Source organism: Gorilla gorilla, chromosome 3 (assembly GCF_029281585.2).
Source record: "Gorilla gorilla gorilla isolate KB3781 chromosome 3, NHGRI_mGorGor1-v2.1_pri, whole genome shotgun sequence".
NCBI lineage: Eukaryota > Metazoa > Chordata > Mammalia > Primates > Hominidae > Gorilla > Gorilla gorilla.
The window spans coordinates 142,506,180-142,534,106 of NC_073227.2; the positions used below are offsets into that span (position 1 = coordinate 142,506,180).

General features: G+C 36.6%; 1 protein-coding gene across 8 annotated transcripts in view; it reads left to right on the plus strand.

The window, feature by feature from the left end:
* ADAD1 (adenosine deaminase domain containing 1) overlaps positions 1 to 27,927 on the plus strand; it is a 50,491-nt gene that overhangs the window by 9,577 nt on the left and 12,987 nt on the right. For 5 of the 8 annotated variants that reach the window (XM_031010087.3, XM_031010091.3, XM_031010088.3 and 2 more), the window contains exons 5-10: positions 4,696 to 4,764; positions 7,360 to 7,485; positions 19,009 to 19,132; positions 22,337 to 22,507; positions 23,475 to 23,704; positions 26,285 to 26,522. In XM_031010087.3, the coding sequence (XP_030865947.1) occupies positions 4,696 to 4,764; positions 7,360 to 7,485; positions 19,009 to 19,132; positions 22,337 to 22,507; positions 23,475 to 23,704; positions 26,285 to 26,522 (958 nt within the window). The remainder of the gene's footprint in view (positions 1 to 4,695; positions 4,765 to 7,359; positions 7,486 to 19,008; positions 19,133 to 22,336; positions 22,508 to 23,474; positions 23,705 to 26,284; positions 26,523 to 27,927) is intronic. The other 3 variants (XM_055385639.2, XM_063705525.1, XM_063705526.1) reach the window with 1 other exon arrangement.

Consider the following 27,927-nt stretch of genomic DNA (forward strand, 5'->3'; position numbering starts at 1 on the left):
ATCTTAGTTATTTCTTGTCTTCTGCTAGCTTTTGGATTAGTTTACTCTTGCCTCCGAAGCTCTTTTAATTGATGTTCGGGTATCAATATCAGATCTTTCTAGCTTTCTGATGTGGGCATTTAGTGCTATAAATTTCCCTCTTAACACTACTTTAGCTGTGTCCCAGAGATTCTGGTACATTGTCTCTTTGTTCTCATTGGTTTCAAAGAACTTCTTGATTTCTGCCTTAATTTCATTATTTACCCAGGAGTCATTCAGGAACAGTTGTTCAATTTCCAATAAATTGTGTGGTTTTGAGTGAGTTTCTTAATCCTGAGTTCTAATTTTATTGCACTGTAGTCTGAGAGACTTTGTTAGGATTTCAGTTCTTTTGCATTTGCTGAGTGTTTTACTTCCAATTACATGGTCCATTTTAGAATTAAGTGCCACGTGGCACTGAGAAGAATGTATATTCTGTTGACTTGGGGTGGAGAATTCTGTAGATGTCTGCCAGGTCCACTTGATCCAGAGCTGAGTTCAAATCCTGAATATGCTTGTTAATTATCTGTCTCATTGATCTAATACTGACAGTGTGGTGTTAAAGTCTCCCACTATTATTGTGTGGGACTTTAAGTCTCTTTGTAGGTTTCTAAGAACTTGCTTTATGAATCTGGGTGCTCCTGTATTGGGTGCATATATATTTAGAATAGTTAGCTCTTCTTGGTGAATTGTTCCCTTTACCATTAGGTAATGCCCTCCTTTGTCTTTTTTGATCTTTGTTGGTTTAAAGTCTGTTTTGTCGGAGACTAGGATTGCAACCTCTACTTTTTTCGCTTTCCATTTACTTGGTAGATTTTCCTCCATCCCTTTATTTTGAGCCTGTGTGTGTCTTTGCACATAAGATGGATCTCCTGAATACATCACACCAATGGGTCTTGACTCCTTACCCAGTGTGCCAGTCTGTGTGCTTTAATTGGGGCATTTAGCCCATTGACATTTAAGGTTAGTGTTGTTATGTGTGAATTTGATCCTGTCATCATGATGCTATTTGGTTATTTTGCACACTAGTTGATGCACTAGTTTATTCATAGTGTCATTGGTCTTTATATTTTGGTGTGTTTTTGCAGTGGCTGTTTCTGATTTTTCATTTCCATATTTAGTGCTTCTTTCAGGAGTTCTTGCAGGGCACATCTGGTGGTAATGAAATCCCTCAGCATTTGTTTCTCTGAAAAGGATTTTATTTCTTCTTCACTTATGAAGCTTAGTTTGGCTGGATGTGAAATTCTGGGTTGATAATTCTTTTGTTTAAGAATGTTGAATATTGGCCCCCAATCTCTTCTGGCTAGCAGAGTTTCTGCTGAGAGGTCCCCTGTTAGTCTGAAGAGTTTCCCTTTGTAGGTGACCTGGCCTTTCTTTCTGGCTGCCCTTAAGAGTTTTTCCTTCATTTCAGCCTTAGAGAATCTGATGATTATGTGTCTTGGGGTTGATCTTCTTGTGCAGTATCTTAATGGTGTTTTCTGTATTTCCTGAATTTGCACGTTGTCCTGTCTTGCTAGGTTGTGGAAGTTCTCCTGGATAACATCCTGAAGTGTGTTTTCCAGCTTGTTTCCATTCTCTCTGTCTCCTTCTGGTACTCCAGTCAATCATAGGTTTGGTCTTTTTATGAAGTCCCATGTTAGAGTCTTTGTTCATTCATTTTCATTTTTTTGTCTATTCTTGTTTGCATGTCTTATTTCAGTAAGGTGGTCTTCAAATTCTGATATCCTTTTCTCTGCTTAGTCAATTCAGCTGTTGATACTTGTGTATGGTTCACAAAGTTCTCATGCAGTGTTTTTCAGCTCCATCAGGTAGTTTATGTTCCTCTCTACACTGGTTATTCTACTTAGCAATTCCTCTATCCTTTTACCAAGGTTCTTAGCTTGCTTCTTTGCATTGGGTTAGAAGTTTTTTGTTACCCATCTTCTGAATCCTACTTCTGTCAATTTGTCCATGTGATCCTCCATTCAGTTATGTGCCCTTGATGGAGAGACATCGTGATCATTTGTAGAAGAGGCACTCTGGCCTTTTGGGTTTTCAGTATTTTTTCATTGATTCTTTATCATCTTCGTGAGGTTGTCTAGTTTCAGTCTTTGAGCCTGCTGACCCTTGGATAGGGTTTTTGTGGGGAGCTTTTTTGTTCTTGTTGATGCTATTGTTGCTTTCTGCTTGTTTGTTTTTCTTTCAATAGTCAGGTCCCTCTTCTGTAAGGCTGCTGCAGTCTGTTGGGGTTCACTTCAGGCCCTATTTGTCTGATTCTCTCCCGTGCCTGGAGATGTCACTCAGGGAGGCTGGAGAACAGCAAAGATGGGTGCCTGCTCCTCCCTCTGGGGCCTCTGACTTTGAGGGGCACCAACCTGATGCCGGTAGGGTCACTCCTGTATAAGGTGCCTGACAACCCCTGTTGGAGTGTCTCACCCAGTTGGGTGGCACGGGGAGCAGGACCCGCTTAACAAAGCACTTTGTCCTTTGTTGGAGAGGGTGTGCTTCGCTGTGGAGAAACCCACTCCTCTGTGCTGCCCAGATTCCTCAGAACTACCAGGAAGAAAGGCTAAGTCTGCTGGTCCGCAGAGACTATAGCCACCCCTCCCACTTAGGGGCTCAGGCCCAGGGAGATCCAAATTCTGTCCCTGAGCCTCTAGCTGGAGTTATTGGAGATCCTCCAGGGAAGCCCCGCCCAATGAGGAAGGATGGGTCAGGTTTAGGCCTGAAGAGGCCCTTTGGCCACAGACTGCCACAGCCGGTGTGTTGGGCTGTGGGGATAAGTCTTGGGACTTGTCTTTTTTGTTTGTTTGTTTTTTGTTTTTTGTTTTTTGTTTTGAGACAGAGTCTCTCTGTCACCCATACTGGAGGGCAATGGCGCAGTCTTGGCTCACTGCAACCTTTGTCTTCCAGGTTCAAGTGATTCTCGTGCCTCAGCCTCCTGAGTAGCTGGAATTACAGGTGCGCGCCACCATGCCCAGCTGATCTTTGTATTTTTAGTAAAGATAGGGTTTCGCCATGTTGCCCAGGCTGGTCTCAAACTCCCAGCCTCAAGTGATCTGCCCAACTCAGCCTCCCAAAGTGCTGGGATTACAAGCATGAGCCAACATGCCTGACCTTGTACTTGGTGTTTTAAAATGCAAAACATCTTGTACAGTCTTTCTTTCTTTGTTTAATGAAATTATTTATGCCTAATAAACAGGATTTAATATCTTTAATTTTCATTCCATGGAATTAAATCTATCTGTCTCTGAGTTTTAAAGTTCTGCTTATCTAAAATCCAGAATGTCAACATCTATTACTGGGTTTATAACCAAAAGAAAATAAATTATTCTCTCAAAAAGGCACATGCAATCTTATGTTCATCTCTGCGCTATTCACAACAGCAAAGACATCAGATCAACCCAGGTGCCCATCAGTGGTAGATTGGATAAAGAAAGTGTGGTACATACACAACTGTGGACTACTATGCAGCTGTTAAAAAAATAAAGTCATGTCCTTTGCAGCAACATGGATGGAGCTGGAGGCCATAATCCTAAGCAAATAAACGCAGTAATGTAAAACCAAATACCTCAAGTTCTCACTTGTTGTTAATATTAGGAGCTACTCATTAAGCGTATATAGCCATAAATATTGGAACAGTAGACGCTGTGGACTACTAAAGGGTGGAGGGAGGTGGGGGTAAAAGAAAAACTACCTTTGGATACAATGGTCACTATCAGGTGATGGAATCCGTACTCTAAACCTCAGCATCATGCAGTATTCCCATTTAACAAACCTACACATGTACCTCCTGTATCTAAAAAGTTGAAAGTTTTTGAAAAAAAATTATACTTTATAAATTGTTACTATATGGTATATGGGGGATGTAGTGCTCTAAATAAATAAAACTGGAATTTCTTATCAGATAAAAAAATAAAAAGTCCAGCGTCTATGTATCTAAACCATACTTAGTATTTTTCTTTTACTGGTATGAGCTCTAAGGTGACATTGTCACTCTTTGTTCACTTCTGTCTTCCTCAAAATTAATTCCAGAGAAGCAGTTCTGTTTGCTTTCTTTGTCTTTATGAATGATTCTTAAGAGAAACTGACTACTTTAATTGGTACCTTAGCTTCTGCAGCCTTTTCCTTAAATTTTCCTGATTTTTTTTTTTTTTTTTTTTTGTCCCTCAGGTTTAGTGGTTTTTAAACTTTTTTCTGTACTTCCTAACTTTGGAGACCAAATTGAAAAGCAGTTGTAAAGAGTGAGACTAAAAGCATTGAAAACTGCGAATGTAGCATTCCCTTAGAAAAATGGCCTGGTAAAATAGTGTTATTTATAAAATGATATATTTTACTCATTAATTTTTAATAGAACATTAATTTAAAATGTTTTTCACAGTATTATAAATAGAAAGTTGTTTATATGTATCTAAAATAGGATTTCATTTTAGCAGCTTTTCAGGATGTTGCATCTATTATAAAGCAAGCAATATTGTACTATAAGATTAGGAAACTCAGAAATTTGTTTGCATAAACAATTTCAAAATAGGAAAGACATTTATCAGGGCTGAGCTAATGAGTATTTGATGGCCCAGAGTTGGCAAAAATACGGAAAAAAAAATTTTTGGATTGCTGTTTTATTACAGAATAAAAGAAATACCAGCTCTTTGGAATGTTGAAGTTTCATGTTTCCTTATGTTTTTGTTTTGTTTACAGGTCCTCCTCCTTTCCCTGCAGAACCTGTTGTTTTATCTGAACTAGCATATGTTTCAAAAGTACATTATGGTAGGAAAGTTTTTTGTGACGTTCTTCTTTAGAAGAGTAGCCCAATTAAAAATAGTAACAACATAATTAAAATAAGCATAGGTATGAAAATGTACATTAACACTTTATCATCCAAACCTTTCACACTTCTACAAAATGAAGAATTTTTTTCTGTACTATGCTAAAAATGAAAGAAACAAGGAATGGAGAGGACAGATTGAAGAAAAGATTTTTTTTTCCTATAAGGAGATGTTTTATCAATTTCATACATCTTTTTTAGAATTCTTTGCTTTGGTGGGCTTGTCATGAACGAAAACCAATGGCTTTCTGATACTTGGAGGTCATTTGACACATTCATTTCAAATAATTTGTTTATTTTGTTTTAATGACCATTATTTGTCACTCAAGCTCGAGAAAGCTGCAACTTCAATTGAAGTTACTAGTTGTGTGACCTAGGACCAGTTACTTCTCTGTGTACCTTTTTTACTCATCTATGAGATAGTCATTACGGTAATTATCTTATAGGGTTATCATGAGGATTAAATGAATTCATAAATGTAAAATTCTTAACATCAGTGCCTAGCACACCATAGATACTCACTAAATAGTAACTAATATTATTTTATTATAACAATCATATTTCACATTGTATGGTAGTTATTATATATTTTGCCTTTTAGATTATGAATCTCCTGAAAGCTAGACAATTATTCTTAATTTTTACTTTTACTACCAAGTGGGCACACTTCAGACTTTAAAGTTTAGAGTATTTGTAAGAGGAAAAAGGAAAGGAGCCTTTATTTTCCATTTTCAGGCCTGCAAGTTAGGATTTGAAAAGTTCCATGTCTATTCAGCATCCATTGTCTTTCTAAGACAGGAAAAAGGCCTTGCACATTTGCGTGCTTGCATGAAGTAAAAGGACCAGACCAGGGAAAATAGGCCCATTCAAAAGACAAAATCCACCAATAGTTAGATATAGTGTGTGGCCTAACAGTTGTAAGAACTGATGAAGAGAGGGCAATGAGGGATCAGTCCTACAGCAGTGATCTCTTAATATGGGAAGAGGTTCTTGTCTTTCCTTTCAGCTTCTGTGTACATTTTTAACGAATAAGAGGATAGAATCCTAAGTCAAGGATGGCAAATAATATAGATTGCTATTACTTCAGGAAAACAGGTGATAATCTGTGAGAAAGAATATGTAGTTTTTAAAAATACCAGGTTTGGTAGGCTTAGGTCAGGAGACATATCTGTCATAAAAGGGAAAGCAAATTCTTTAAATTTATGGGTAAAAACAAGTTTTGGATGTTATAACTTTTGAAGAAGAAAGGTTTGAGACCCACAAATTGTTGGGCCAGTTACAGAGGTAGTCACTATTTCCCAGCCTGTGTGGTTTGCTATATGTATGTGTGTGTGTATTTATTTATTTATTTGAGATGGAGTTTTGCTCTTGTCGCCCAGGCTGGAGTGCAGTGGCACAATCTCAGCTCACTGCAACCTCTGCCTCCCAAGTTCAAGTGATTCTCCTGCCTCAGGCTCCCAAGTAGCTGGGATTACAGGCACCCACCACCACGCCTGGCTAATCTTTGCATTTTTAGTAGAGACAGGGTTTCACCATGTAGACCAGACTGGTCCCAAACTCCTGACCTCAAGCGATCCACCTCCCTCAGCCTCCCAAAGTACTGGGATTACAGGCGTAAGCCACCGCGCCCAGCCTACTTTGCTATATGTTTCTAACTGGACCATATCTTCATTAAAAATAATGAGGCCGGGCGCGGTGGCTCACGCCTATAATCCCAGCACTTTGTGAGGCCAAGGCGGGTGGATCATGAGGTCAGGAGTTCAAGACCAGTCTGGCCAATATGGTGAAACCCTGTCTCTACTAAAAATACAAAAATTAGCCGGGCATGGTGGCGCACACTTGTAGTCCCAACTACTTGGGAGGCTGAGACAGAAGAATCGCTTGAACCCGGGAGGCCGAGATCATGCCACTGCACTCCAGTCTGGGCGACAGAGCAGGACTCCATCTCAAAAAAAAAAAAAAAGGATCCATAGATAACTTTTGATGTATATTCTTGGTTATAAACTGTTCTATGGTAATCCTAGGTTACTTAGAGCTATCTTCCTCCTCTTTCAAAATTTCTGTCTTTTTTAGTGAGAACATGGAACTATATCAAGAATCTAAATGCTTAGTGGTTTATAGCGGTTCTCAATGGGACAAATAATAAGAGAATGTATTTTGGTTGTCACTATGATTAGGGCATTCAGTGGGGTGCTGGTCATCTTGCAAAGTGTGGCACAGTCCTGTACAACAAAGAATTGTCTTGTGTCCTGTATGACTTTTGAATATATCATCAGAGAAACTCTACAGATATAAATCAGTAGTCTGCTAGTATGTAATACTGACACATCTTTTTATATGTTATCCAGAAAGCTCAATAACTCATATTCTTTTAGAATTGAAAACTTTGAAATCTCAGTCATGACCTAAATTATAAATTTGCTTACAGATGTCTATATATTATTAAATAATTTGATTGTAAGGTTATAATAAGAATAATAAGACAGCTCTAGGAGGAGCACAATGTTCTTGAAATTTATGTTTTGATTTTTTTCTAGAAGGGAGACATATTCAATATGCAAAGATTTCACAGATCGTTAAAGAAAGATTTAATCAACTAATTTCTAATCGTTCAGAATACCTGAAATATAGCAGTTCATTGGCTGCTTTTATAATTGAAAGAGGTAAGTCCACATATTTGGGAAAAACTAATATTGTAATAATCTAATAGTAATATTTTAGTTAACTATCTTTGCCCCTGTACACAATGGTGTTGCATTGATTTGAAGTGACTTTTTCTAGTAAGTGTGGGTCATTAAACACAAAGCTTCTCCAAGGTAGAGATAAAGCACACTGACCAGGACCCAACAGAGAACTGCAAAATGGTGAAAGTCCTAACATTTTAAACCTTAGCCCTGCTGGCATCACTACCCTTCTGAAATCTAGTCCTCAGTAACATTAAGAATAGCATCTTTTCTTCATTTTCAAGTAAGAAAAGATTGAAATATGGAATCTTATTCTTGTGGACATATAATGTTGTGATTCTAAGTATGTTTTTATCTTGTGTTAACGCTTTAATGTTCTGAGTTCATCATTAATTAAAACCATTTGAGTCTTACATTCATCTCTGAATTAGATATTATAAATTACATAGAAACAATTTGAGATTTGATTTCTATTCTTAAGGAGTTGTTATGATCTAAGTAGGCAGAGTAGATATATATACTACTTGAAAGTCTAAGATGATAAAAGTTAAAACTTGTTTTCCATAATGCAAAAAGTGTGTGAGAATTCATAGATAGGAAAGAAATGATAGGGTTTAGAATCTTTTGGAATAGGCATGACTTAAGCTGTAACTTTAAGGGTTGATAAAATTTGGATAAATAGAAGAAAGGAAGACATTTTTGCAGAGAGAAAGGAATGAGGGAAGCAGCAGTGAGAAAACTGCAGGACAATGAGGTAAATTTATTGCTAGCACAGATTAGTCTGTGTACAGGAGTAATACAAAATGCAGTTAGATTGATAAAATAGTGCCAGATTATGGAGTGGTTTAAAAACAGGTCAAAAGTTAAATTTAATAAGATCAGTTAAAGCTGTAATTTCAAACAGTGATAGACCATGGGCTGTAATTATTGGGAGCATTAATCAGACTCAGTTCTGCTATTTAAATTACTTTGGGCAAATTATATACTTAACATCTCTATGCTTTAATTTTTTCTCATTTCTTAAAAGTAGAGATAATAGAAACAATAACAACCCAACTTCATGGAGTTGTTAGGATTAGATATAATAATGTCAATATTAGTACTTGGCATTTAGTAAAAGCCTAATTTCATTTGTAATGATTAAGATAAATGAATATTTAAACAATAGTTGACAAATAATTTTTTAAAAGATTGCAGGGGTTGAACCTGAATTATGGAATCACAATTTATGTGGTTGTGATGGAGTGCCTACATTAGAGTTGAGGTGGACATAAATGGGAAGGGAAAAATACATTTTTAAAAACAATTTGATAAGGTGAAAGTGACAATAAATGATAGATGAAGTGACATGAATAAAAAGTAATACCAACATTTAAAGTTGACGTAGGATAATCATGTTTCCTCATCCATAGGGAGTCTAGAAGCTAGTGTGAAGCTGATTGAAGAAGAGCGTGGATAAGAATAATAAATGTAGTTTTAGATAATATGAGTATGAATATAAGCAGGAAAAGCTTGAGTGCAATCAGATGAACATTCCTGGAGTAACTCACATAATCAGTACATATTTAAGATGTATTATTAGAAATTTTGCCTCATCAGTTTTAAAAAAATTTCAATAGTTTTGGGGGAATGGGTGGTGTTTGGTTACAGGGATAAGTTCTTTAGTGGCGATTTCTGAGATTTTGGTGCACCCATGACACAAGCAGTCTATGCTGTACCCAGTGTGTAGTCTTTTATCCCTCATCCCCCCTACTACCCTTCCCCCTGGCACCCCAGAGTCCATTATATCATTCTTATGCCTTCGTGTTTTCCTGGCTTAGCTCCCACTTGTAAGTGAGAACATAGAATGTTTGATTTTCCATTCCTCGTTACTTCCCTTAGAATAATGGTCTCCAACTCTATCCAGGCTGAGTAGTATTCCAGGGTGTGTGTGTGTGTGTGTGTGTGCCACAATTTCTTTATCCACTCATGATTGATGGGCATTTGGGCTTGTTCCATATTTTTGCAGTTGCAAATTGTGCTGCTATAAACGTGTGTGCAAGTGTCTTTTTCATATAATGACTTTTTTTTCCTCTGGGTAGATACCTAGTAGTGGGATTGCTGGATCAAATGATAATTCTACCTTTAGTTCTTTAAAGAGTCTCCATACTGTTTTCCATAGAAATTGTACTAGTTTACATTCCCACCAGCATTGTAAAAGTATTCCTTTTACACCACATGCACATCAACATCCATTATTATTTTAATTTTTAAATTATAGCCAGTCTTGCAGGAGTAAGGTGGTATTATTGCATTGTGGTTTTGATTTGCATTTCCCTAATAATTAGTGATGTTGAGTATTTTTCATATATTTTTGTCCATGTTATATCTTCTTTTGAGAATTGTCTATTCATGTCCTTAGCCCATTTTTTTGATGGGATTATTTGTTTTTTTCTTGCTGATTTGAGTTCCTTGTAGACTCTGGTTATTAGTCCTTTGTCAGATGCATAGTTTGCAAAGATTTTCTCCCACTCTGTGGCTTGTCTGATTACTCTGCTGATTATTTCTTTTGCTGTGCAGAAGTGTTTTAGTTTAAGCCTCATCTGTTTATCTTTGTTTTTGTTGCATTTGCTTTTGGGTTCTTGGTCATGAACTCTTTGCCTAAGCCAAAATGTAGAAGAGTTTTTCCAATGTTATCTTCTAGAATTTTTATGGCTTAATGTCTTAGATTTAAGTCTTTGATCCATCTTGAGTTGATTTTTGTATAAGGTGAGAGATGAGGGTCCCAGTTTTATTGTTATACATGTGGCTTGCCAATTATCCCAGCATCATTTGTTGAATAGGATGTCCTTTCTCCACTTTATGTATTTGTTTGCTGTGTCGAAGTCCAGTTGACTGTATTTTGTTTTATTTCTGGGTTCTCCATTCTGTTCCATTATTCTGTTCCATTATTCTGCTTGCCTAGTTGTATACCAATACCAATACCATGTTGTTTTGGTAACTATAGCCTTGTAGTGTATAGTTTGAAGTCTGGTAATGTGATGCCTCCAGATTTGTTCTTTTTGATTAGTCTTAACTTAGGCTATGCAGGTTGTTTTTTGGTTCTATGTGAATTTTAGGATTTTTTCTAGTTCTGTGAAGAACAGTGATGGTATTTCTGTGGGAATTGCATTGAATCTGTAGATTGCTTTTGGCAGTATGGTGATTTTCACAATATTGATGCTACCCATCTTTGAGCATGGGAGGTGTTTCCATTTGTTTCTGTCATCTGTGATTTCTTTCAGCAGTGTATTGTAGTTTCCCTTGTAGAGATCTTTCATCTCCTTGGTTAGGTATATTCCTAATTTTCTTTTTTTTTTTTTTTTTGTTTAGCTGTTGTAAAGGGGGTTTAGTTCTTGATTTGATTCTCAGCTTGGTCACTGTTGATGTATAGCAGAGATACTGATTTTTGTACATTGATTTTGTATCCTGGAACTTTACTGAATTCATTTATCACATCTGGGAGGTTTTTGGATGAATCTTTAGGGTGTTCTAGATATGCAATCATACCATCAGTGAACAGTGACAGTTTGACTCCCTCTTTACTGATATGGACGTTCTTTATTTCTGTCTTTTGTCAGGTTGCTCTGGCTAGGACTTCCAGTACTATGTTGAATAGAAATGATGAGAGCAGGCATCCTTGTCTTGTTCCAGTTCTTTCTCAGGGTGAATACTTTGAACATTTCCCTGTTCAGTATAATGTTGGCTGTGTGTTAGTCATAGATGGCTTTTATTACCTTAAGGTATGTCCCTCCTATGCCAATTTTGCTGAGGGTTTTAATCTTAAAGCGATGCTGGATTTTGTCAAATGCTTTTTCTTTATCTATTGAGATGATCACATAATTTTTGTTTTTAATTCTGTTTATGTGGTGTATCACATTTATCACCTTGCATATGTTAAACCATCCCTACATCCCTGGTATGAAACCCACTTGATCATGGTGTATGATCTTTTTATGCTCTTGGATTCAGTTAGCTAGTATTTTTGTTGAGGATTTTTGCATCTATGTTACTCAGGGATATTGGTCTTTAGTTTTCTTTTTATTTAATGTCTTTTGCTGGTTTGGGTATTAGGGTGATACTGGCTTCATAGAATGTTTTAGGGAGCATTCCCTCTTTCTCCATCTTTTGGAATAGTTTCAGTAAGATTGGTACCAATTCTTCTTTGAATGTCTGACAGAATTCAGCTGTGAATCTGTTCGGTTGCGAACTTTTTTGTTGGCATTTTTTAGATTATGGTTTCACTCTGACTGCTTGTTATTGGTTTGTTCAGAGTTTCTATTTCTTCCTGGCTTAATCTAGGAGGGTTGTCTGTTTCCAGGAATTTATCCATCTCTTCTAGATTTTCTAGTTTGTGCATGTGAAAGTGTTCATAGTAACCTTGAATGATCTTTTGTATTTCTGTGTCATCACTTATCTCCTGTCTTGTTTCTAGTTGAGCTTATTTGGATCTTGTCTCTTCTTTTCTTGGTTAATCTCACTACTGGTTTATCAATTTTGTTTGTCTTTTCAAAGAACCAGCTTTTCGTTTCATTTATCTTTTGTTTTTGGTGTTTTTTGTTTCAATTTTGTTAATTTCTGCTCTGATCTTTATTATATCTTTTCTTCTGCTGTGTTTGGGTTTGGTTTGTTCTTGTTTCTCTAGTTCCTTGAGGTGTCACTTTAGATTAGTCTGTTTGTGCCCTTTCAGACTTTTGATATAGGCATTTAATGCTATGAACTTCCTGCTTAGCACCCCTTTTGCTGTATCCCAGAGGTTTTGATAGATTGTGTCACAATTATTGTTCAGTTCAAATAATTTTTTAATTTCCATCTTGATTTCATTGTTGATACAAAGATCATTCAAGAGCAGATTATTTAATGTCCATATACTTGTATAGTTTTGAGTGTTCCTTTTGGAGTTAATTTTCAAATTTATTCCACTGTAGTCTGAGAGAGTACTTGATATAATTTCAGTTTTCTTAAATTTACTGAGACTTGTTTTGTGACCTGTCATATGGTCTATCTGGTAGAATATTCCATGTGCTAATAAATAGAATGTATATTCTGCAGTTGTTGGGTAGAATGTTCTGTAAATATCTGCTAAGTTCATTTGTTGTAGGGTATAGTTTAAGTCCATTGTTTGTTTGTTGACTTTTGTCTTGATGACCTGTGTAGTGTTGTTAGTGGAGTATTAAAGTCCCCCACTATTATTGTGTTGCTGTCTATCTTTTTTCTTAGGTAGTAGTAATTATTTTATAAATTTGTGAGCTCCAGTGTTAAGTGCATATATATTTAGGATTATGATATTTTCTTGTTGGACTAATCCTTTTATCATTATATGATGTCCCTCTGTGTCTTTTTTAACTGCTTCTGCTTTAAAGTTTGTTTTATCTGATATAAGAATAGCTACTCCTGCTTGCTTTTGGTTTCCATTTGCATGGAGTATCTTTTTCCACCTCTTTACCTTATGTGAGTCCTTATGTGTTAGGTGAGTCTCTTGAAGACAGCAGAAATTTGGTTGGTGAGTTCTTATCCATTCTGCAATTCTGTATCTTTTAAGTGGAGCATTTAGGCCATTTACATACAACGTTAGTCTTGAGATATGGGGTACTGTTCTATTCATCATAGTAGTTGTTGCCTGAATACCTTGGGTGTTTTTTTTTAATTGTGTTATTGTTTTATAAGCCCTATGAAATTTATGCTTTTATGAGCTTTTATTTTGGTGTATTTTGACATTTTGTTTCAAGATTCATAAGTCCTTTTAGCATTTATTTAATACTGGCTTCGCAGTGGTGAATTCTCTTAGCATTTGTTTGTCTGAAAAAGACTTTATCTTTCCTTCATTCATGAAGCTCAGTTTTGCTGGATACAATATTCTTGGCTGATAATTATTGTTTAAGGAGTCTAAAGGTAAGACCCCAATCCCTTCTGACTTGTAGGGTTTCTGCTGGGAAATCTACTGTTAATCTGATAGGTTTTCCTTTATAGGTTACCTGATGCTTTTTTCTCACAGCTCTTAAGATTCTTTCCTTCGTCTTGACTTTAGATAGCCTGATGACTTTGTGCCTGGGTGATGATCTTTTTGTGATGAATTTCCCAGGTGTTCTTTGAGCTGCTTATATTTGGATGTTTACATCTCTAGCAAGGCCTGTGAAGTTTTCCTAAATTTTTCCTTCAAATATGTTTTCCAAACTTTTAGATTTCTCTTCTTCCTCAAGAACACCGTAGTTATTATGTTTAGTCATTTAACATAATCCCAAATTTCTTGGAGGCTTTGTTCATTTTTTTATATTCTGTTTTCTTTGTCTTTGTCAGATTGGATTAATTAAAAGCCTTGTCTTTGAGCTCTGAAGTTATTTCTTCTACTTCTTCTAGTCTATTGCTGAAACTTTCCAGTGCATTTTGTATTTCTCTAAGTGTGTCTTTTCCAGAAGTCGTGGTTTTATTTTCGTTATGATAGCTTTTTCTCTGGAGACTTTTTTATCCATACCCTATATATGTTTTTAATTTAAGTTGGTTTTCACCTTTCTCTGGTACCTCCTTGAGGAGCTTAATAATCAATCTTCTGAATTCTTTATCTGGCAGTTCAGAGATTTATTCTTGGTTTGGATGCATTGCTGGAGAGCTAGTGTGAACTTTTGGGGTTGTTACAGAATCTTGTTTTGTCATATTACCATATTTACTTTTCTGGTTCCTTCTCATTTGGGGAGACTGTTTCAGTGGAAATATATCTGGAACTCAAGGCCTGCTCTTCACATTCTTTTTTTTCCATGGGGTGAGCCCTTGATGTGGTGCTCTCCCCCTTCCCCTAAGGATGGGTTTTCCTGAGAGCCAGACTGCAGTGATTATTATTGCCCTTCTGGGTGTAGCCATCCAGCAGGATTACCGGGCTCCAGGCTGGTGCTGGAGAATGTCTGCGAAGAGTCCTGTGATGTGATCCATCTTCAGGTCTCCCAGCCATAAATACCAGAACCTGCTCTGGTAGAGGTGGCAGGGTAGCGAAGTGGACTCTGTGGGAATCCTTGGTTATAGTTTTGTTTAGTGTGCTGGTTTTCTCAAATGCTGGTTACACTAGCAGTGAAGTTGTCACATGGACAGACTCAGGACCTCTGGTTAGCCAGGATGTTGCAGGCGGTGAAATTAGCTGTTGTTTTCTCCTTCTTTGGAGCAGGGTGGTTCTGTTACGAGTTGCTGTAATGGCTTGAGTTGATTGGCCTCCAGCCAGGAGGTGGCACTTTCAAGAGGGCACCAGCTGTCGTAGGAGAATGGGGGGATATAAGCTTGCCCTACCTTAGCCAGGATAAGTATTCAGGTTTCTCTGGCAGTGGATGGGGCTGTAGAGCTCCCAAGAGTGCCTTTTGTCTTCGGCTACCAGCATAGGTAGAGAAAAACCATCAGATAGAAGCAGGGTTAGGTGGGTCTGAGCTCAGACTCTTCTTGTGCTGTGGCCACTGTGGGAATGGCAGGATGCTTCTCAGTCCAATGGAGTTATGTTTTAGGGGGATTATGGCTGCCTCTGCTCTGTCATACATGTCACCAGGGAAGTTGGGGAAAGCCAGCACTGACAGGCCTCACCCAGCCCCCACACAGCCAACAAGGCCAGTCTCACTCCTGCAGTGCCCCGCCAACAGAGCCCAGTTTATATTCAGGCTGCAGCAGGCAGCGCTGAGATCTTGCACGAGGAGGCTATAATCCTCCCCACTGAGAAAGCAAGCAGGGCTTTCAGGCCTGGAGCCTGTCATAGGGTGTGGCTTCTGCGCTCCTATCTGCGCTTCCCATTCACCCCCATGGATTCTGCTCAGGAAAATTTGTGCTTGGTCAAAATTATTACAGACTTCAGCTAGAAGCTTCCTTTAACCTGTAGCCCCTTCCCAGTCCCACTGGCTGCCTTACTCAAGGACCCCTGTGAGATAAAGCCAGGGATGACTTCCATAGGCTGGGGACTGGGATCTCCTACAGGGCTCTTCCCGCTGTTGGTCTTCTGTTTTGCTTGGCTCCCTAAATTTATTTCATCTCTAGGGAAAGTTAAATCCTTCTCCTGTGATCTGGATTTTTAGGTTCCCCAGTAGGGATGTGTGTTCAGAGGTAGGCTTTTCCCCACCTCACTCTTTGGGAACTCAGTTTTTCAGCTGTCTCACAGAGTTTGCAGTGGCAAGCTACTTCTTTCAAAGGGTCTGAAAACTCCTGGTATGTTCCTGCAGTGGTTCTTGGAGTAAAAGTTCATGATGTGAGTCTCCACACGCTATTCTGTTCATCCAAGTGGAAGCTGCATGTTAGTCCTGTGTCCTATCTGCCATTTTCCCCCATCAAAAATCACCTTATCATTTTTAATTGGGTCTATAAGAAGCTATCAGATCTAAATGTCCTTCCCTCCCCTGCCACGAAATCTATGTACTTTCCTGCGCTTGTATCCGTCTTCTCTACTGTGACAGTAGAGGAAGCATCACTCCTCCTATAGGCTAATTCTTCTACTTAAATTCTGATTCCATTCCTTCTCACATCTTGCTAAATTCCTTCTTTCGGTTAACTCTTCTTTTTCCGGCAATAACAAACAAGTATCTCCCTGAAGCATTGCAAGTTGAGTTACAGAGCTGAGAAAGAAGCTGAGTTCTTTGCTACATTATTACCCTTTACAACTCAGAGATTATTATCACCATTCCGGAACTTATACTGACACTATATAATTCTATTTAAGGGAAGGTTTACAGACCTGGTTGTTGAGTCAGATTCAGCATTCATAGCGTGACATCCGTATCCTAGGAATGAAAGCAGAGTCTGTGCCCAGGTGTCCATGAATAATATATCTTTGCTTTCATCTCTTCAGTATTCTGGAAAGCCTGGCTTCCCAAATTTCCATCCTAAAAATAAAACACAGAAACCCTCCTTTAAACCCATGACACCTTTCTACTTAACCCAGTCATTATTTATTTGACTTTGTAGCCAGACTTCATCAAGAAGCTCCTGAAAGCCACTGTGTCTACTCTTTACTTCAACTTAGTTTTTTCTTTTTCTCCACTACTTCTTGGAAATTAGCCTTGCCAAGGTACCCACTGCCTGCATGTTGCACAATCCAGTGGATTTTGTTACCTATTCACTTGACTTTCTAGAAACATTTAACACAGTTTACCACTCCTTGTTTTTTCTACCACAGTACCCTCCTGGTCTACCTGCTCTCCACCCTACCACCCACAATATTGACAACAAATTTCAAATATACAATACATTATTATTAACTGTAGTCTCCATGCTCTACATTAAGTCTCCAGGAGTTATTAGTTTTACAACTCCAAGTTTGTACCCTTTGATCAATGTGTCTCCATTTCCCCTTCTTTCTAACTGCTAGTAACCACCATTCTACTCTGTTTTTACGAGTTCAACCTTTTTAGATTCCACATATGAGTGAGATTATGCAGTGTTTGTCTTTCTGTGTCTGGCTTACTTCACTTAACATAATGTCTTCCAGGTTCATTCATATTGTTGAAAATGGCAGAATTTTCTTCTTTTTGGGGGGGCTGAAAAATATTCCATTATATATATGTCATGGTTTCTATATCTGTTCCTTTATTGGGACATTTAGGTTTTTTCTGTATCTTGGCTATTGTAAATAATGCTACAGTGAACATGAGAGTGTAGATATTTCTTCCTATCTTAATTTCACTTCCTTTGGATATATACACAGAAGTGGGATTGCTGGATTATATGGCAAGTTATATTTTTATTTTGTTGAGGAATCTCCATAGTTTTCCACAGTGCCTATAAAAATTTACATTTCTGCCAACAACATATAAGGGTTTTATCTACATCCTCACGAAAACTTACATTTTGACTTTTTGATAATAGACATCCTAACAGGAGTGAGGATATCTCATTGTGATTTTGACTTGCATTTCTCTGGTGATTAGTGATGTTGAGCACCTTTTCATATACCTGTTTGTATGTCTTCTATAAAAGAAAATGTCTGTTCAGGTTCTGTTTCCATTTTTAAATCAAGTTACTTGCTTTTTACTGTTGAGTTGTGGGAGTTACATATATACTTTGGGTATTAACCCCTTATTGGAGATACGGTTTGCAAATATTTTCTTCTGTTCTGTAAGTTGTCTTTTTATTTTGTCGATTACTTTGTTTGCTTTGTAGGAAGGAAATGTAACCCAAGATGGTTTTTACTTCAGTAGCTTCCCCATAGCTCTTTGGTAAAAATCCATAAACTTCTCAGTGTGGTATACTATATAACACCTCTTTCTCCAACTTCATCTTACACCATCCCCTTCACCCCACTTACTAGATTAGCTATACTTCTCTCTTTGCCCAGGAGAGAAATAGTCTTCTGTCTTTGCCCAGGGCAGTGTGCACGTGTTATTTCTTTTGGCTAGAATACCCTTTGTCTCGCTGGTGCTGAAGCTTAAATTTCAGCTCGTTAGGGAGGGATTCTGCAACTAGTCTGCATGAGGTGTAAGCTTTTCTCTCATTATCTTCATATAAGCCCCATAATTGTTTCCTTCAAAGCACTTATCACACTTTGGGGTTGGTTTAATCTTTTTTCTGTCTCTTCTGCTATAAGCCTCATGAAGGTATGTCTTGCTCAAAATTTTATTCCTAACATCTACTTTTATTGCCTGGTACTTGGTAACACCTCAGCAATTGTTGCTGAGTTATTAGGTTGGTGCCAAAAAAAAAAAAAAAAAAAGTGACAAGAACTGCAATTACTTTTGCACCAGCCTAATAGTAAAAATCCATTAGGTGGTTGTGAATGTAGAACTGAACTTTGTTTGAAAAACGAAAACTCAAGATTTCCTGAAGTAAGAGATAGAAAGAATGAGGAGGATATTCAAAGGGGAATATGGGGAAAAAAAGAGTGATCTAGTCACTGGGCAATGGAAAGACCTAATCAGAATGTGAGAGGAAAAAAGACTGCCAATTTGAATTGTGTATTTTTGGAGCATAGAATTTCTGGGAGATTTCAAGCAGGCCACAGCAAAGTGTGAATGGAGCAAAGTTACTGGAAAAAGCATAAGGTTTTTTTGTTTGTTTGTTTTTTGTTTTTAAGAAAGCAGCTTCAGTAGAACAGAGAAAGAAATTAATTTGATTTATAGGGTTTGAGTGGATTAAGAAAAATTAGAGGCATTAAATATAGATAATTTAAGGCAGAAGCCAGAATGGCAAATGAAGTGTCTTAGAAGATCAAATACATCTAGATGTAGAAGAAATAGAAAGCGATATTTGAAAGCCAAGGACATTTGGTAATTCCGTTGATCGTGGTAAAGATTTAGATGAAGTATTATAAAACATCTGCCTTTTTCATTTATATTTCATTATAAAACATCTGCCTTTTTAATTTTGCTTCTTAGAAGACTCTAAGACTCTTATTTTAAGTTGTGGAATTATTTTTTCATCTTTTCAGTTAATATATTCTACTAAATTAAAAATGGTGAGATAGAGGTAAGAGTTGGACGTAGGGAAGAGAGAGGTTAAATTAACCTGCTACTGTCTACCTTTTTATTTCAGCTGGACAACATGAGGTTGTAGCTGTAGGCACAGGTGAATACAATTACAGCCAGGACATTAAGCCAGATGGAAGAGTATTGCATGACACTCATGCTGTTGTTACAGCAAGAAGGTCTCTTCTTAGGTAAGACAATACATATATTAATGTTATTAAATATGAATGCCCTTAGCCCAAAGTAACTTCATATAAATGTCTTCATTTATAAATGGAATTTTATTGATCATAGAGCCAAGGATGTCACATTTTCTTATCTAAGTCATTGGATTAATTCCATGTCACCTTTGGAACATTTATCATAGTAACGCCAATGTCTACCCTGTGGATTTTGGTGGCTTCTATTATTAAGAACTGTGAACTCAGTTTTTGTTGTTTTGTTTTGTTTTGAAATGGAGTTTCACTTTTGCTTCCCAGGCTGGAATACAGTGGCACAAATCTCGGCTTACTGCAACCTCTGGCTTCCAGGTCCAAGCGATTCTACTGTCTCAACCTCCCAAATAGCTGGGATTACAGGCATGTGCCAACACGCCCGGCTACTTTTTTGTATTTTAGTAGAGACAAGGTTTCACCATGTTGGTCAGGCTGGTCTTGAACTCCTGATCTCAGGTGAGCCACTTGCCTTGGCCTCCCAAAGTGCTGGGATTACAGGGGTGAGCCACCGCACCCGGCCAAACTCAGTTTTAAGAATCCTGCAATCAGCTGGGCATAGTAGCTCTCACCTGTAATCCCAACACTTTGGGAAGCTGAGGTGGGAGGATTGCTTGAGTACAAGAGTTCGAGACCAGCCTGGGCAACACTGTGGGACCTAGTTTCTACAAAAAAATAAAATTAGCCAGGTATGGTGGCATGCAACTGTAGTCCCATCTACTTTGGAGAATGAGGTGGGAGGATTGCTTGAGCCCAGAAAATCGAGGTTGCAGTGAACCAAGACTGCTCCACTGCACTCCATCATGGGCAATAGACGTACATCTTGTCTCAAAAAAAAAAAATCCTACAATATATATTTTTGAAACATAAAAATAACACTTTTTTATGACTAAAGTTACTGGAAAATGTAGCTTTTGACCCGCACTAAGTAGGCTTGGTCTCATTTCACCCCTGAATTAGCCATAATTATCCAAGGACAGCACCAGAAACCAACAGGTTTTTATTCATGAGGATTACACAAAGTTTACCATAAAGCAGAGTATATAGATAAGGGATTCTTGAGGCTGACCTATCTTGAAGAGAGAGGGAGAAAAGGGCTTAGGTGAGCATGCCTAGTTTCTTTTTCCAGACTCAGTCACTCTGTTCTTTACAAGAGGAATGAATAGCAAGTGGGAAAGAAAGGAATTTGCAAGTCACTTCATATGAAAACATGTAAAATGGGAAATGAGTGCTACTTCTGATAATATCCACCAGCTTTTGGTTATTTTTTGTTTTGTTTTTAATTCTTTATTCCTACTAAATTAGGAATTCTTTTTTAAATTTTATAATTTCTTATTTTTAATTTTTGTGGGTACATAGTGTATATGTTTATAGTGTGCATAAGCTATTTTGACACAGGCATACAGTGCATAATAATCACTTTAGGGTAAATGGAGTATGTATCACCTCAAGCATTTATCTTGTGTTACAAAGATTTCAATTATAGTCGTTTAGTTATTTTAAAATGTACAATTAAATTATTGACTATTGTCATCCTGTTGTGCCATCAAATACTAGATCTTATTCATTTTGGTTCTTTAAACCATTAAAATGACTTTTTATTTAACTTTTTCTTATGGATGTTTTGGGCGTTTTTTTTGTGTGTGTGTTTTGTTTGTTTGTTTTTGAGATGGAGTCTTACACTATTGCCCAGGCTGGAGTGCAATGGCGAGATCTCCGCTCACTGCAACCTCCGCCTCCCAGGTACAAGCAATTCTCCTGCCTCAGCCTCCCGAGTAGCTGGGATTACAGGCACCTGCCACCATACCCGGCTTTTTTTTGTATCTTTAGTAGAGACGGGGTTTCACTATGTTGCTGGTCTTGACCTCCTGACCTTGTGATCTGCCCCCCTCGGCCTCCCAAAATGCTGGGATTACAGGGGTGAGCCACCATACCTGGCCTCTTACGGATGTTTTCAAAGACACTCAAGTGAGAATAGGATAACAAATTCTCATTCAGCTTCAACAGTTATTAGCATTCTACTGTCCTTGTTAAATCTCTGCGTTCTCACTTTTTGTGTTGGTGTTTTCTTCACTAGAGTATTTTAAAATAAATTTAGATACATACACCTGAAAAAATATAAATTTGTATCTCTAATAATGAGGAATCCTATAATCTTAAACATTATTCAGCAAGACTATGAGGGTAATGCATCTCATTGCCCTCCACCCCTCTTGGTGCTTATGGAATTATTTGACCTCTTTAAAAGCTACCTCTTTTGTGTTACTTATTCCTGTGCTTGGTGTTTTTACATACTGCTGCTTAATTTTTACTATATATTTTTGATGATGGGATTCAAGGGAGTATATCTTAAAGTCATGGTTTATTAAATAAGCAAAATAGTATTTGTCCTTGATTTGATTAGTTGTAGTCTTTCAGGAGATCTGCTTCCCTTTTTAGAAAAAAACAATTTGAATTTTAAAAATTTTAATTATTGTGAATATATAATCTGCATATTTATAAGGTAAATGTGATATTTTGATACAACCATTAAATGTGTAATGATCAAGTCGGGGTAATGGGGATATCCCTCTCCTCAATCATTTTTCATTTCTTTGTGTTAGGAGCATTCCATTTCCACTCATTTAGTTATTTTGAAACATACAGTAAATTATTGGTAACTGTATCTGCTTCATTTCTTAATACAGCTTCTGGTGTTCATTGTACTGTTCCTATGCTCTTGTATTTTTTCTTTAAAACCATTAAGGAGCAGGGACCACAGTTTTTGTCACTTTTGTAGTAGTTTGTTTGGGTAGGTAAGGGGAAATAGAAGTAAGGCAGAAAGTTGGCAGTTCATCTGGGAGGCTGGGAGCAGAACTCTCTGAGGAAGAAGGGAGCAATCAGTAGAGAAATGAGTCTTTTGGAGAAGATGATAGTTGGGAGACTCTAATGTGAAACAAAAGTGGAGTAGTAGAGAAAGGATGGTGTTTTAAGTCAGGTTACAGGGCAGACTGGGCTCCAGTTGAGAACTTTCAAGAAACTTAATTTTTCATTAAATAAAGCTAAGATTGATTTAGGAGTTCTTACCTGTGTCAAAACTTTTAACATGCAGGACATTGCTTCTGACACATGTGGACATGATGCTCATTAAGATATATCTTTTATAAAGTTTATTACTTGACAAAATTATAACATTTATTTTAGGTACTTTTATAGACAACTTCTGCTCTTCTACAGCAAAAATCCTGCTATGATGGAAAAATCAATATTTTGTACAGAACCAACTTCTAATCTACTCACTCTTAAACAGAATATCAACATTTGCCTTTACATGAACCAGTTGCCTAAAGGATCAGCCCAGATTAAGTCACAGTTGTAAGTATTATAGAAGTTGTTTTTAAAAGCAAGTAGGATGGCCATGCCATACATTCTGACTTTCTACAGCAAATAGAACATATAAATTCTAATTACCCGTATTTTCTCTTCAGCTTTGAGTTGTTATTTGTGGCCTGCAGGAGACCCCAAATCCTTTTCCCTTCCCGTCAATATAATCTATTACTTCTACAGGTTGAGCTTCCCAAATCCAAAAGTCTGAGATTCAAAATGCTCCAAAATTGGAAACTTTTTGAGCACTGACTTCTACTCCTTTCTACTTTTAAGACCTCATAAACTTTAGGAAGTATGGATTTATGCACTACTCACATACAAATACGAGAGTTAAGAAAAACTTTAACCTATGGCCAAAATATTATTGCTCTGATGAATGAATATCATCAGGTAGCATAACATTTAAACAGTACAAACAAGAACAAAGAAGACAGTAAAAGTCACTTTAAGTCTGACCATCTAGTGGTAAACATGGGTAATATTTTAATAAAAATCCCTCTAGGAACACCTTTGAAATTAAGGTCAGTGTTCTCTAGAAAGAACCTTAAAGAAAAATAATTTTGCATTTTTATTGAAGATGACAAAAATAGTTTTCCTTTTTTTCATTCTTTCATTTTGTAGTTTTAAAAAATTTTCATACAGAGGAAGGAACTAATTCACAAACTATGATAGGGATAACAATTAGTGTTTCTTTGGATTTTAAGGGACATAAAGTGGTGATAATATGAAAAATATCTCTATTGGAAGCTCTAGATGTGGTTCATTTCTGTTTTATAGTACTATTGTAGAATAAAGGCACTCCACTCCTACCTTGCTTTCTTGCATCTGTTTCTGTTACTGGAATTAAATGTACACTGGGAAGTTAAACATGTTACAGAACAGCTGTTAGGTACAGGTAGACTTTGTTCTGTCACCTTTGTTTTTTAAAGGAAGAAACTTTCTTTTCTTTCTCTAGACGTCTTAATCCACATTCTATATCTGCATTTGAAGCCAATGAAGAACTCTGTCTCCACGTGGCTGTTGAAGGCAAAATTTATCTGACTGTTTACTGTCCTAAAGATGGTGTTAATAGAATAAGCAGTATGTCCTCAAGTGACAAACTGACCAGATGGGAAGTGCTTGGTGTACAGGGAGCATTGCTGAGTCATTTTATACAGCCAGTTTACATCAGCAGTATACTTATTGGTGAGTGGGATTTCAGAACCTCCTGGGCCTCTCACTCACTAAGCAAATTCTCTGTATTTTACTTATCAGTATAAAATTAGTTTTAGTTTTTGCATACGTGAAACTTTATTTAAGGTCAAAACACAGATCTGCTGTTTTGTAGAGCTGTTGGTTTCATGATAAATTATCAGGGAGAATGAATGAATCCCAAAGGTGGGAGGCAGAGGTTGTGGGATAAAGATGCCATAAGTTGTAGTGACCATCCAGCTGGATAAAGAAATTCCAGAGAGAGCTCCTTCTGGTGCTTTGGGAAAGATCAGAGACACAGGGAAATGAGGGAAAGATCAGAGAAAAACCTTGGTTGTGAAGCTTATTTCTGAGGCCTTTCAATTTTCAAAGCACTCAGCATGCTGAAGTTTCATATTTTGAGGAATTGTTTTCTGTACCCCAACATTATTTTAAAGCGTTATTTTACTTTTCAGAAAGTTTGCAGAAACAAATTTTATGCTGTGGATGTTCTGTAGATAATCATTTTGTCATTTTATGGTGGTGGAATTTTTAAATTTAAAACATGGGATCTAGGCTTGCATTAAAAGGGCATTTACGATATTTAAACAGAAATATTTAGATAGAGTAATCTGGAAAAAAATTCTCTTTCTTGACTATTAAAAAATAGCTAGATTTATATTCATTCTCAAGCTTTTTACAATATATCTTGCAAATTTGGTAACCCCATTACAATTAGTTTTTCTGCTTAAGTACTTCAAAAATGTTTGTCCAGAAGTTATTTCCATCCAGAGGTCCTTTTCATATACTGATTTGATTTGTATAATTGAAGTGTAGAGAATCCTTCCTAGTGAAGAAATCCACTTTAAATGTAGTTTGTGGACTTTTAAGAAGCAGCTGATAACCTTAGGGAATCTGTTATTCAGTCCTTTCTTTTTCAGATCACATTCAGAATGTTAATAAAATGCTTGCCTAAAGTCAGTCAGTTTGCTTAGTGGTAGAGCCTGAATTCAAACCCAGTTTTCATAACTTTTCATGCTGCTGCTTATGATAGATTTTATATATATATATATATATATATATATATATATATGAATTATTGTCAGGTCAGGTCTTCTATAGTGTTTGATTAGATTTAACCTTTGACTTTAACCTTGGAGTTTCGTGTTATTTCAGATCCTTTTGAATGAATCAAATCATAATTTTTCAATTATATGGTATAATTTTAGATATTTATTTTCTAGGAACAAGATTGAGCCTCAAGATGTATTAAAATCATACCTCAGATATAGTAAATTATTAATGCACACATATATGAAGGGAAAAAGTAAAATTTATGATAAAATATTTATAAACATTTTTTCTATTATATTAGGTTTTATACTTCCCATTAAAGCATCTACGTAAACAATTTGATGTTTAAAGCATTTCATGAGGAATTTGACTTACAGGTGTTTTTTTTTCTTCCTTTTTCCAAATGTCTTTTTTTGGGGGGGGAGGGGTACAACTACTGTCATTATTTCATTGCAGAATGTAATAAATACATTAGGCTTTTTAAAAATCCTTATTATCTACTGTGCATTGTAGATATATTAACTATTCCTCACACCTTTTTTTTTCCAGCTTTTATTCTGTGCCCAAGTGTATTTTTATTTGATTAGTTTTCTTTTGTCACTCTTGTTTTGTCTTGATCATTTGTCACTCTTGATAAACACTTAAGGAAGTGTTTAGAAAAAGGATACCAAAAGCAGTACATGTCCTTTTTACATCATTTTCTAGCGCCCGGATAGTCATAATGCAGCCCTAGTAACTATCTCAACAATTTTGATCATAAGGACACAAAACTTTATTTGTGAAATATGTCTAGTGGTTTACAAAGATTCTGTTGTTGCAAGAACTTCTGACCTTCTGAGGAAGAAAGAGATATGCTTTAGAATTACTGTTTTTTAAATAAGAATGACTGCTTCCTAACTTCTGTTTTAAGTTTGATGCAGCTCACTGTTTTTTAGTAGTAACATTGCATCTTTTTGAGATCTCTCCTTCAATAATTATTATAACTGAGAATTCAAAGCTTTTGGTATTGGCACAGTTTTAACCGGAAATGGCCATTCTTTAAATTATTTTGCAGTGTGAAATTGAAGCATCGTGGTATTGGCAAAGTTGTAATTTGTGGTCCTTAGATGTTTGAAAGTAACTCACTTTCACCAGTTATTTCTCATCCAGATTTGTCAACTGCACTTGCAAGAAACCAGCATACAATGCAGTGAACAAATCTGAATGTACCAGATTTCTTTCTGAGTCAGTTACTGAAGTACCAGTTTCTGAGCAGCTGTGACTGTTTGCTAATATTCAGTAGAGGGACCTTTCATTATTTTCTGTATCAGAGTCTTTTTTAAAATGGAAAATCTGTTATTACCTTGTTCTGGTTCTGATTAAGAATATGGAGTAGATGCTAAGAGAATAGAACTAGGAAAGGGAAGGTTGAAAGATAAAGGATAGAGAAATGGGCTTTAGATGATTTCCAATCATTTCATTTATTTTATTTTGGGATGGTCTTTTAATATTGAACTTGAGTGTTTTGTTTTTGCTTTCTAGGTGATGGGAATTGCAGTGATACCAGAGGCTTAGAAATCGCTATAAAGCAACGTGTTGATGATGCACTCACTTCAAAACTTCCAATGTTTTACTTAGTCAACAGACCTCATATTAGTTTAGTACCCTCTGCATATCCCCTTCAAATGAACTTGGAATATAAATTTCTGAGTCTGAATTGGGCACAAGGAGATGTTTCTTTGGAGATTGTGGATGGCCTGAGTGGGAAGATCACTGAAAGGTTAAAATTACTAATTTCTTTAAACCATATATTACTTAAGCAAAAGAAGACATTTCATTGCAGTTTTTATTCTAACTCTTTTGGATACCATTTATTGAACTCTGAACAATAATTATTATCATTAGTCAAGTGTGACTATGTTACAGGCATTGTACTAATTTTAAAAATTTTTTAATTTAAAAATTTTTTTCTGATGAGAAGACAGACGTGGAGAAGTTATATAGCTTACTGAAATTACACACTAAATGGCAGAGTCACCTTTCAAACGGAATCTGGCTCCATAACCTATGTTTCTCCAACTGTAATTTCATACCATTAGTATTAGAATCATGTAAATTTTTTTAGAAATTCAATTTCTTCTACTGAATCTGACTTTGGATCTGGGGCTCAGGAATTATATTTTTATATGCTCTTCCAAATATTACTTATGTACCCTTACATGTAAGAACTGTGGTACTGTGTTATACTGTCTTCTTATAATAACCCTGTAGGTTGAGTGATTTTATTTATTTATTTTTTACAGTTTCTGAGACTCAAGCTAGGTTAAATATCTTGCCTAAGCTTACCCAAGTAGTTAATGACACAGCTTGGGTTCTAACCCAGACATTTTGTTTTCAAAGCCCTTGTTCTTAACTATGATGTTCTGTGCCGTCTAGACATTTCTTCGTAATGTCTCTGCCATTGATTATTAAGTAAAAGTAAAACTGTTCTTTTAGTGTGAACATACATTTGTAATGAGGCAGTGAATAATGTTAAAAATTTAAATGCTTAAAATTGCTTTCTTTGTGAAGGACAAATTTTAATGAAGACCACATACAAATGTTTCTTAGCAGTCAAGAAAGCTCATACCTGTAATCCTAGCAGTTTGGGAGGCTGAGGCAGGAGCATGGCTTGAAGCCAAGAGTTCAAGACCAATCTGGGAAACATAGTGAGAAACGCAGTCTTTTTTATAAAAAATAAAAAGTATTAACCAGGAGTGGGAGTGCATACCTGGAGTTCCAACTATTTGGGAGGCTGAGACAGGAGGATCAATTGAACCTAGGAGTTTGAAGCTGCAGTGAGCTATGACTGTATTCACTGCACTCCAGCCTGGGCAACAGAGTGAGACCCTATCTCAAAAAGGAAAAAAAAAAGAAAAAAAACAGACAAACCCATAAACATTTCTTAGTATGAACTCAGTTAAGCATAACACTGATATTTTAACTAGGATAAATTATACTATTATCAAATGACTTAGGCCAGCATAAACAAGTGCTTTACTATTAATAACAGACTCAACTAAACACACAAACAGGTCTTCTATGAAAGACATCAAAAAATTATTCACTGAAAACATAAAATAATGGCATAACAAGATGAAATTAAGTGTGTGAGCTTAACACTTTTTACGGCCAAATACTTGCCA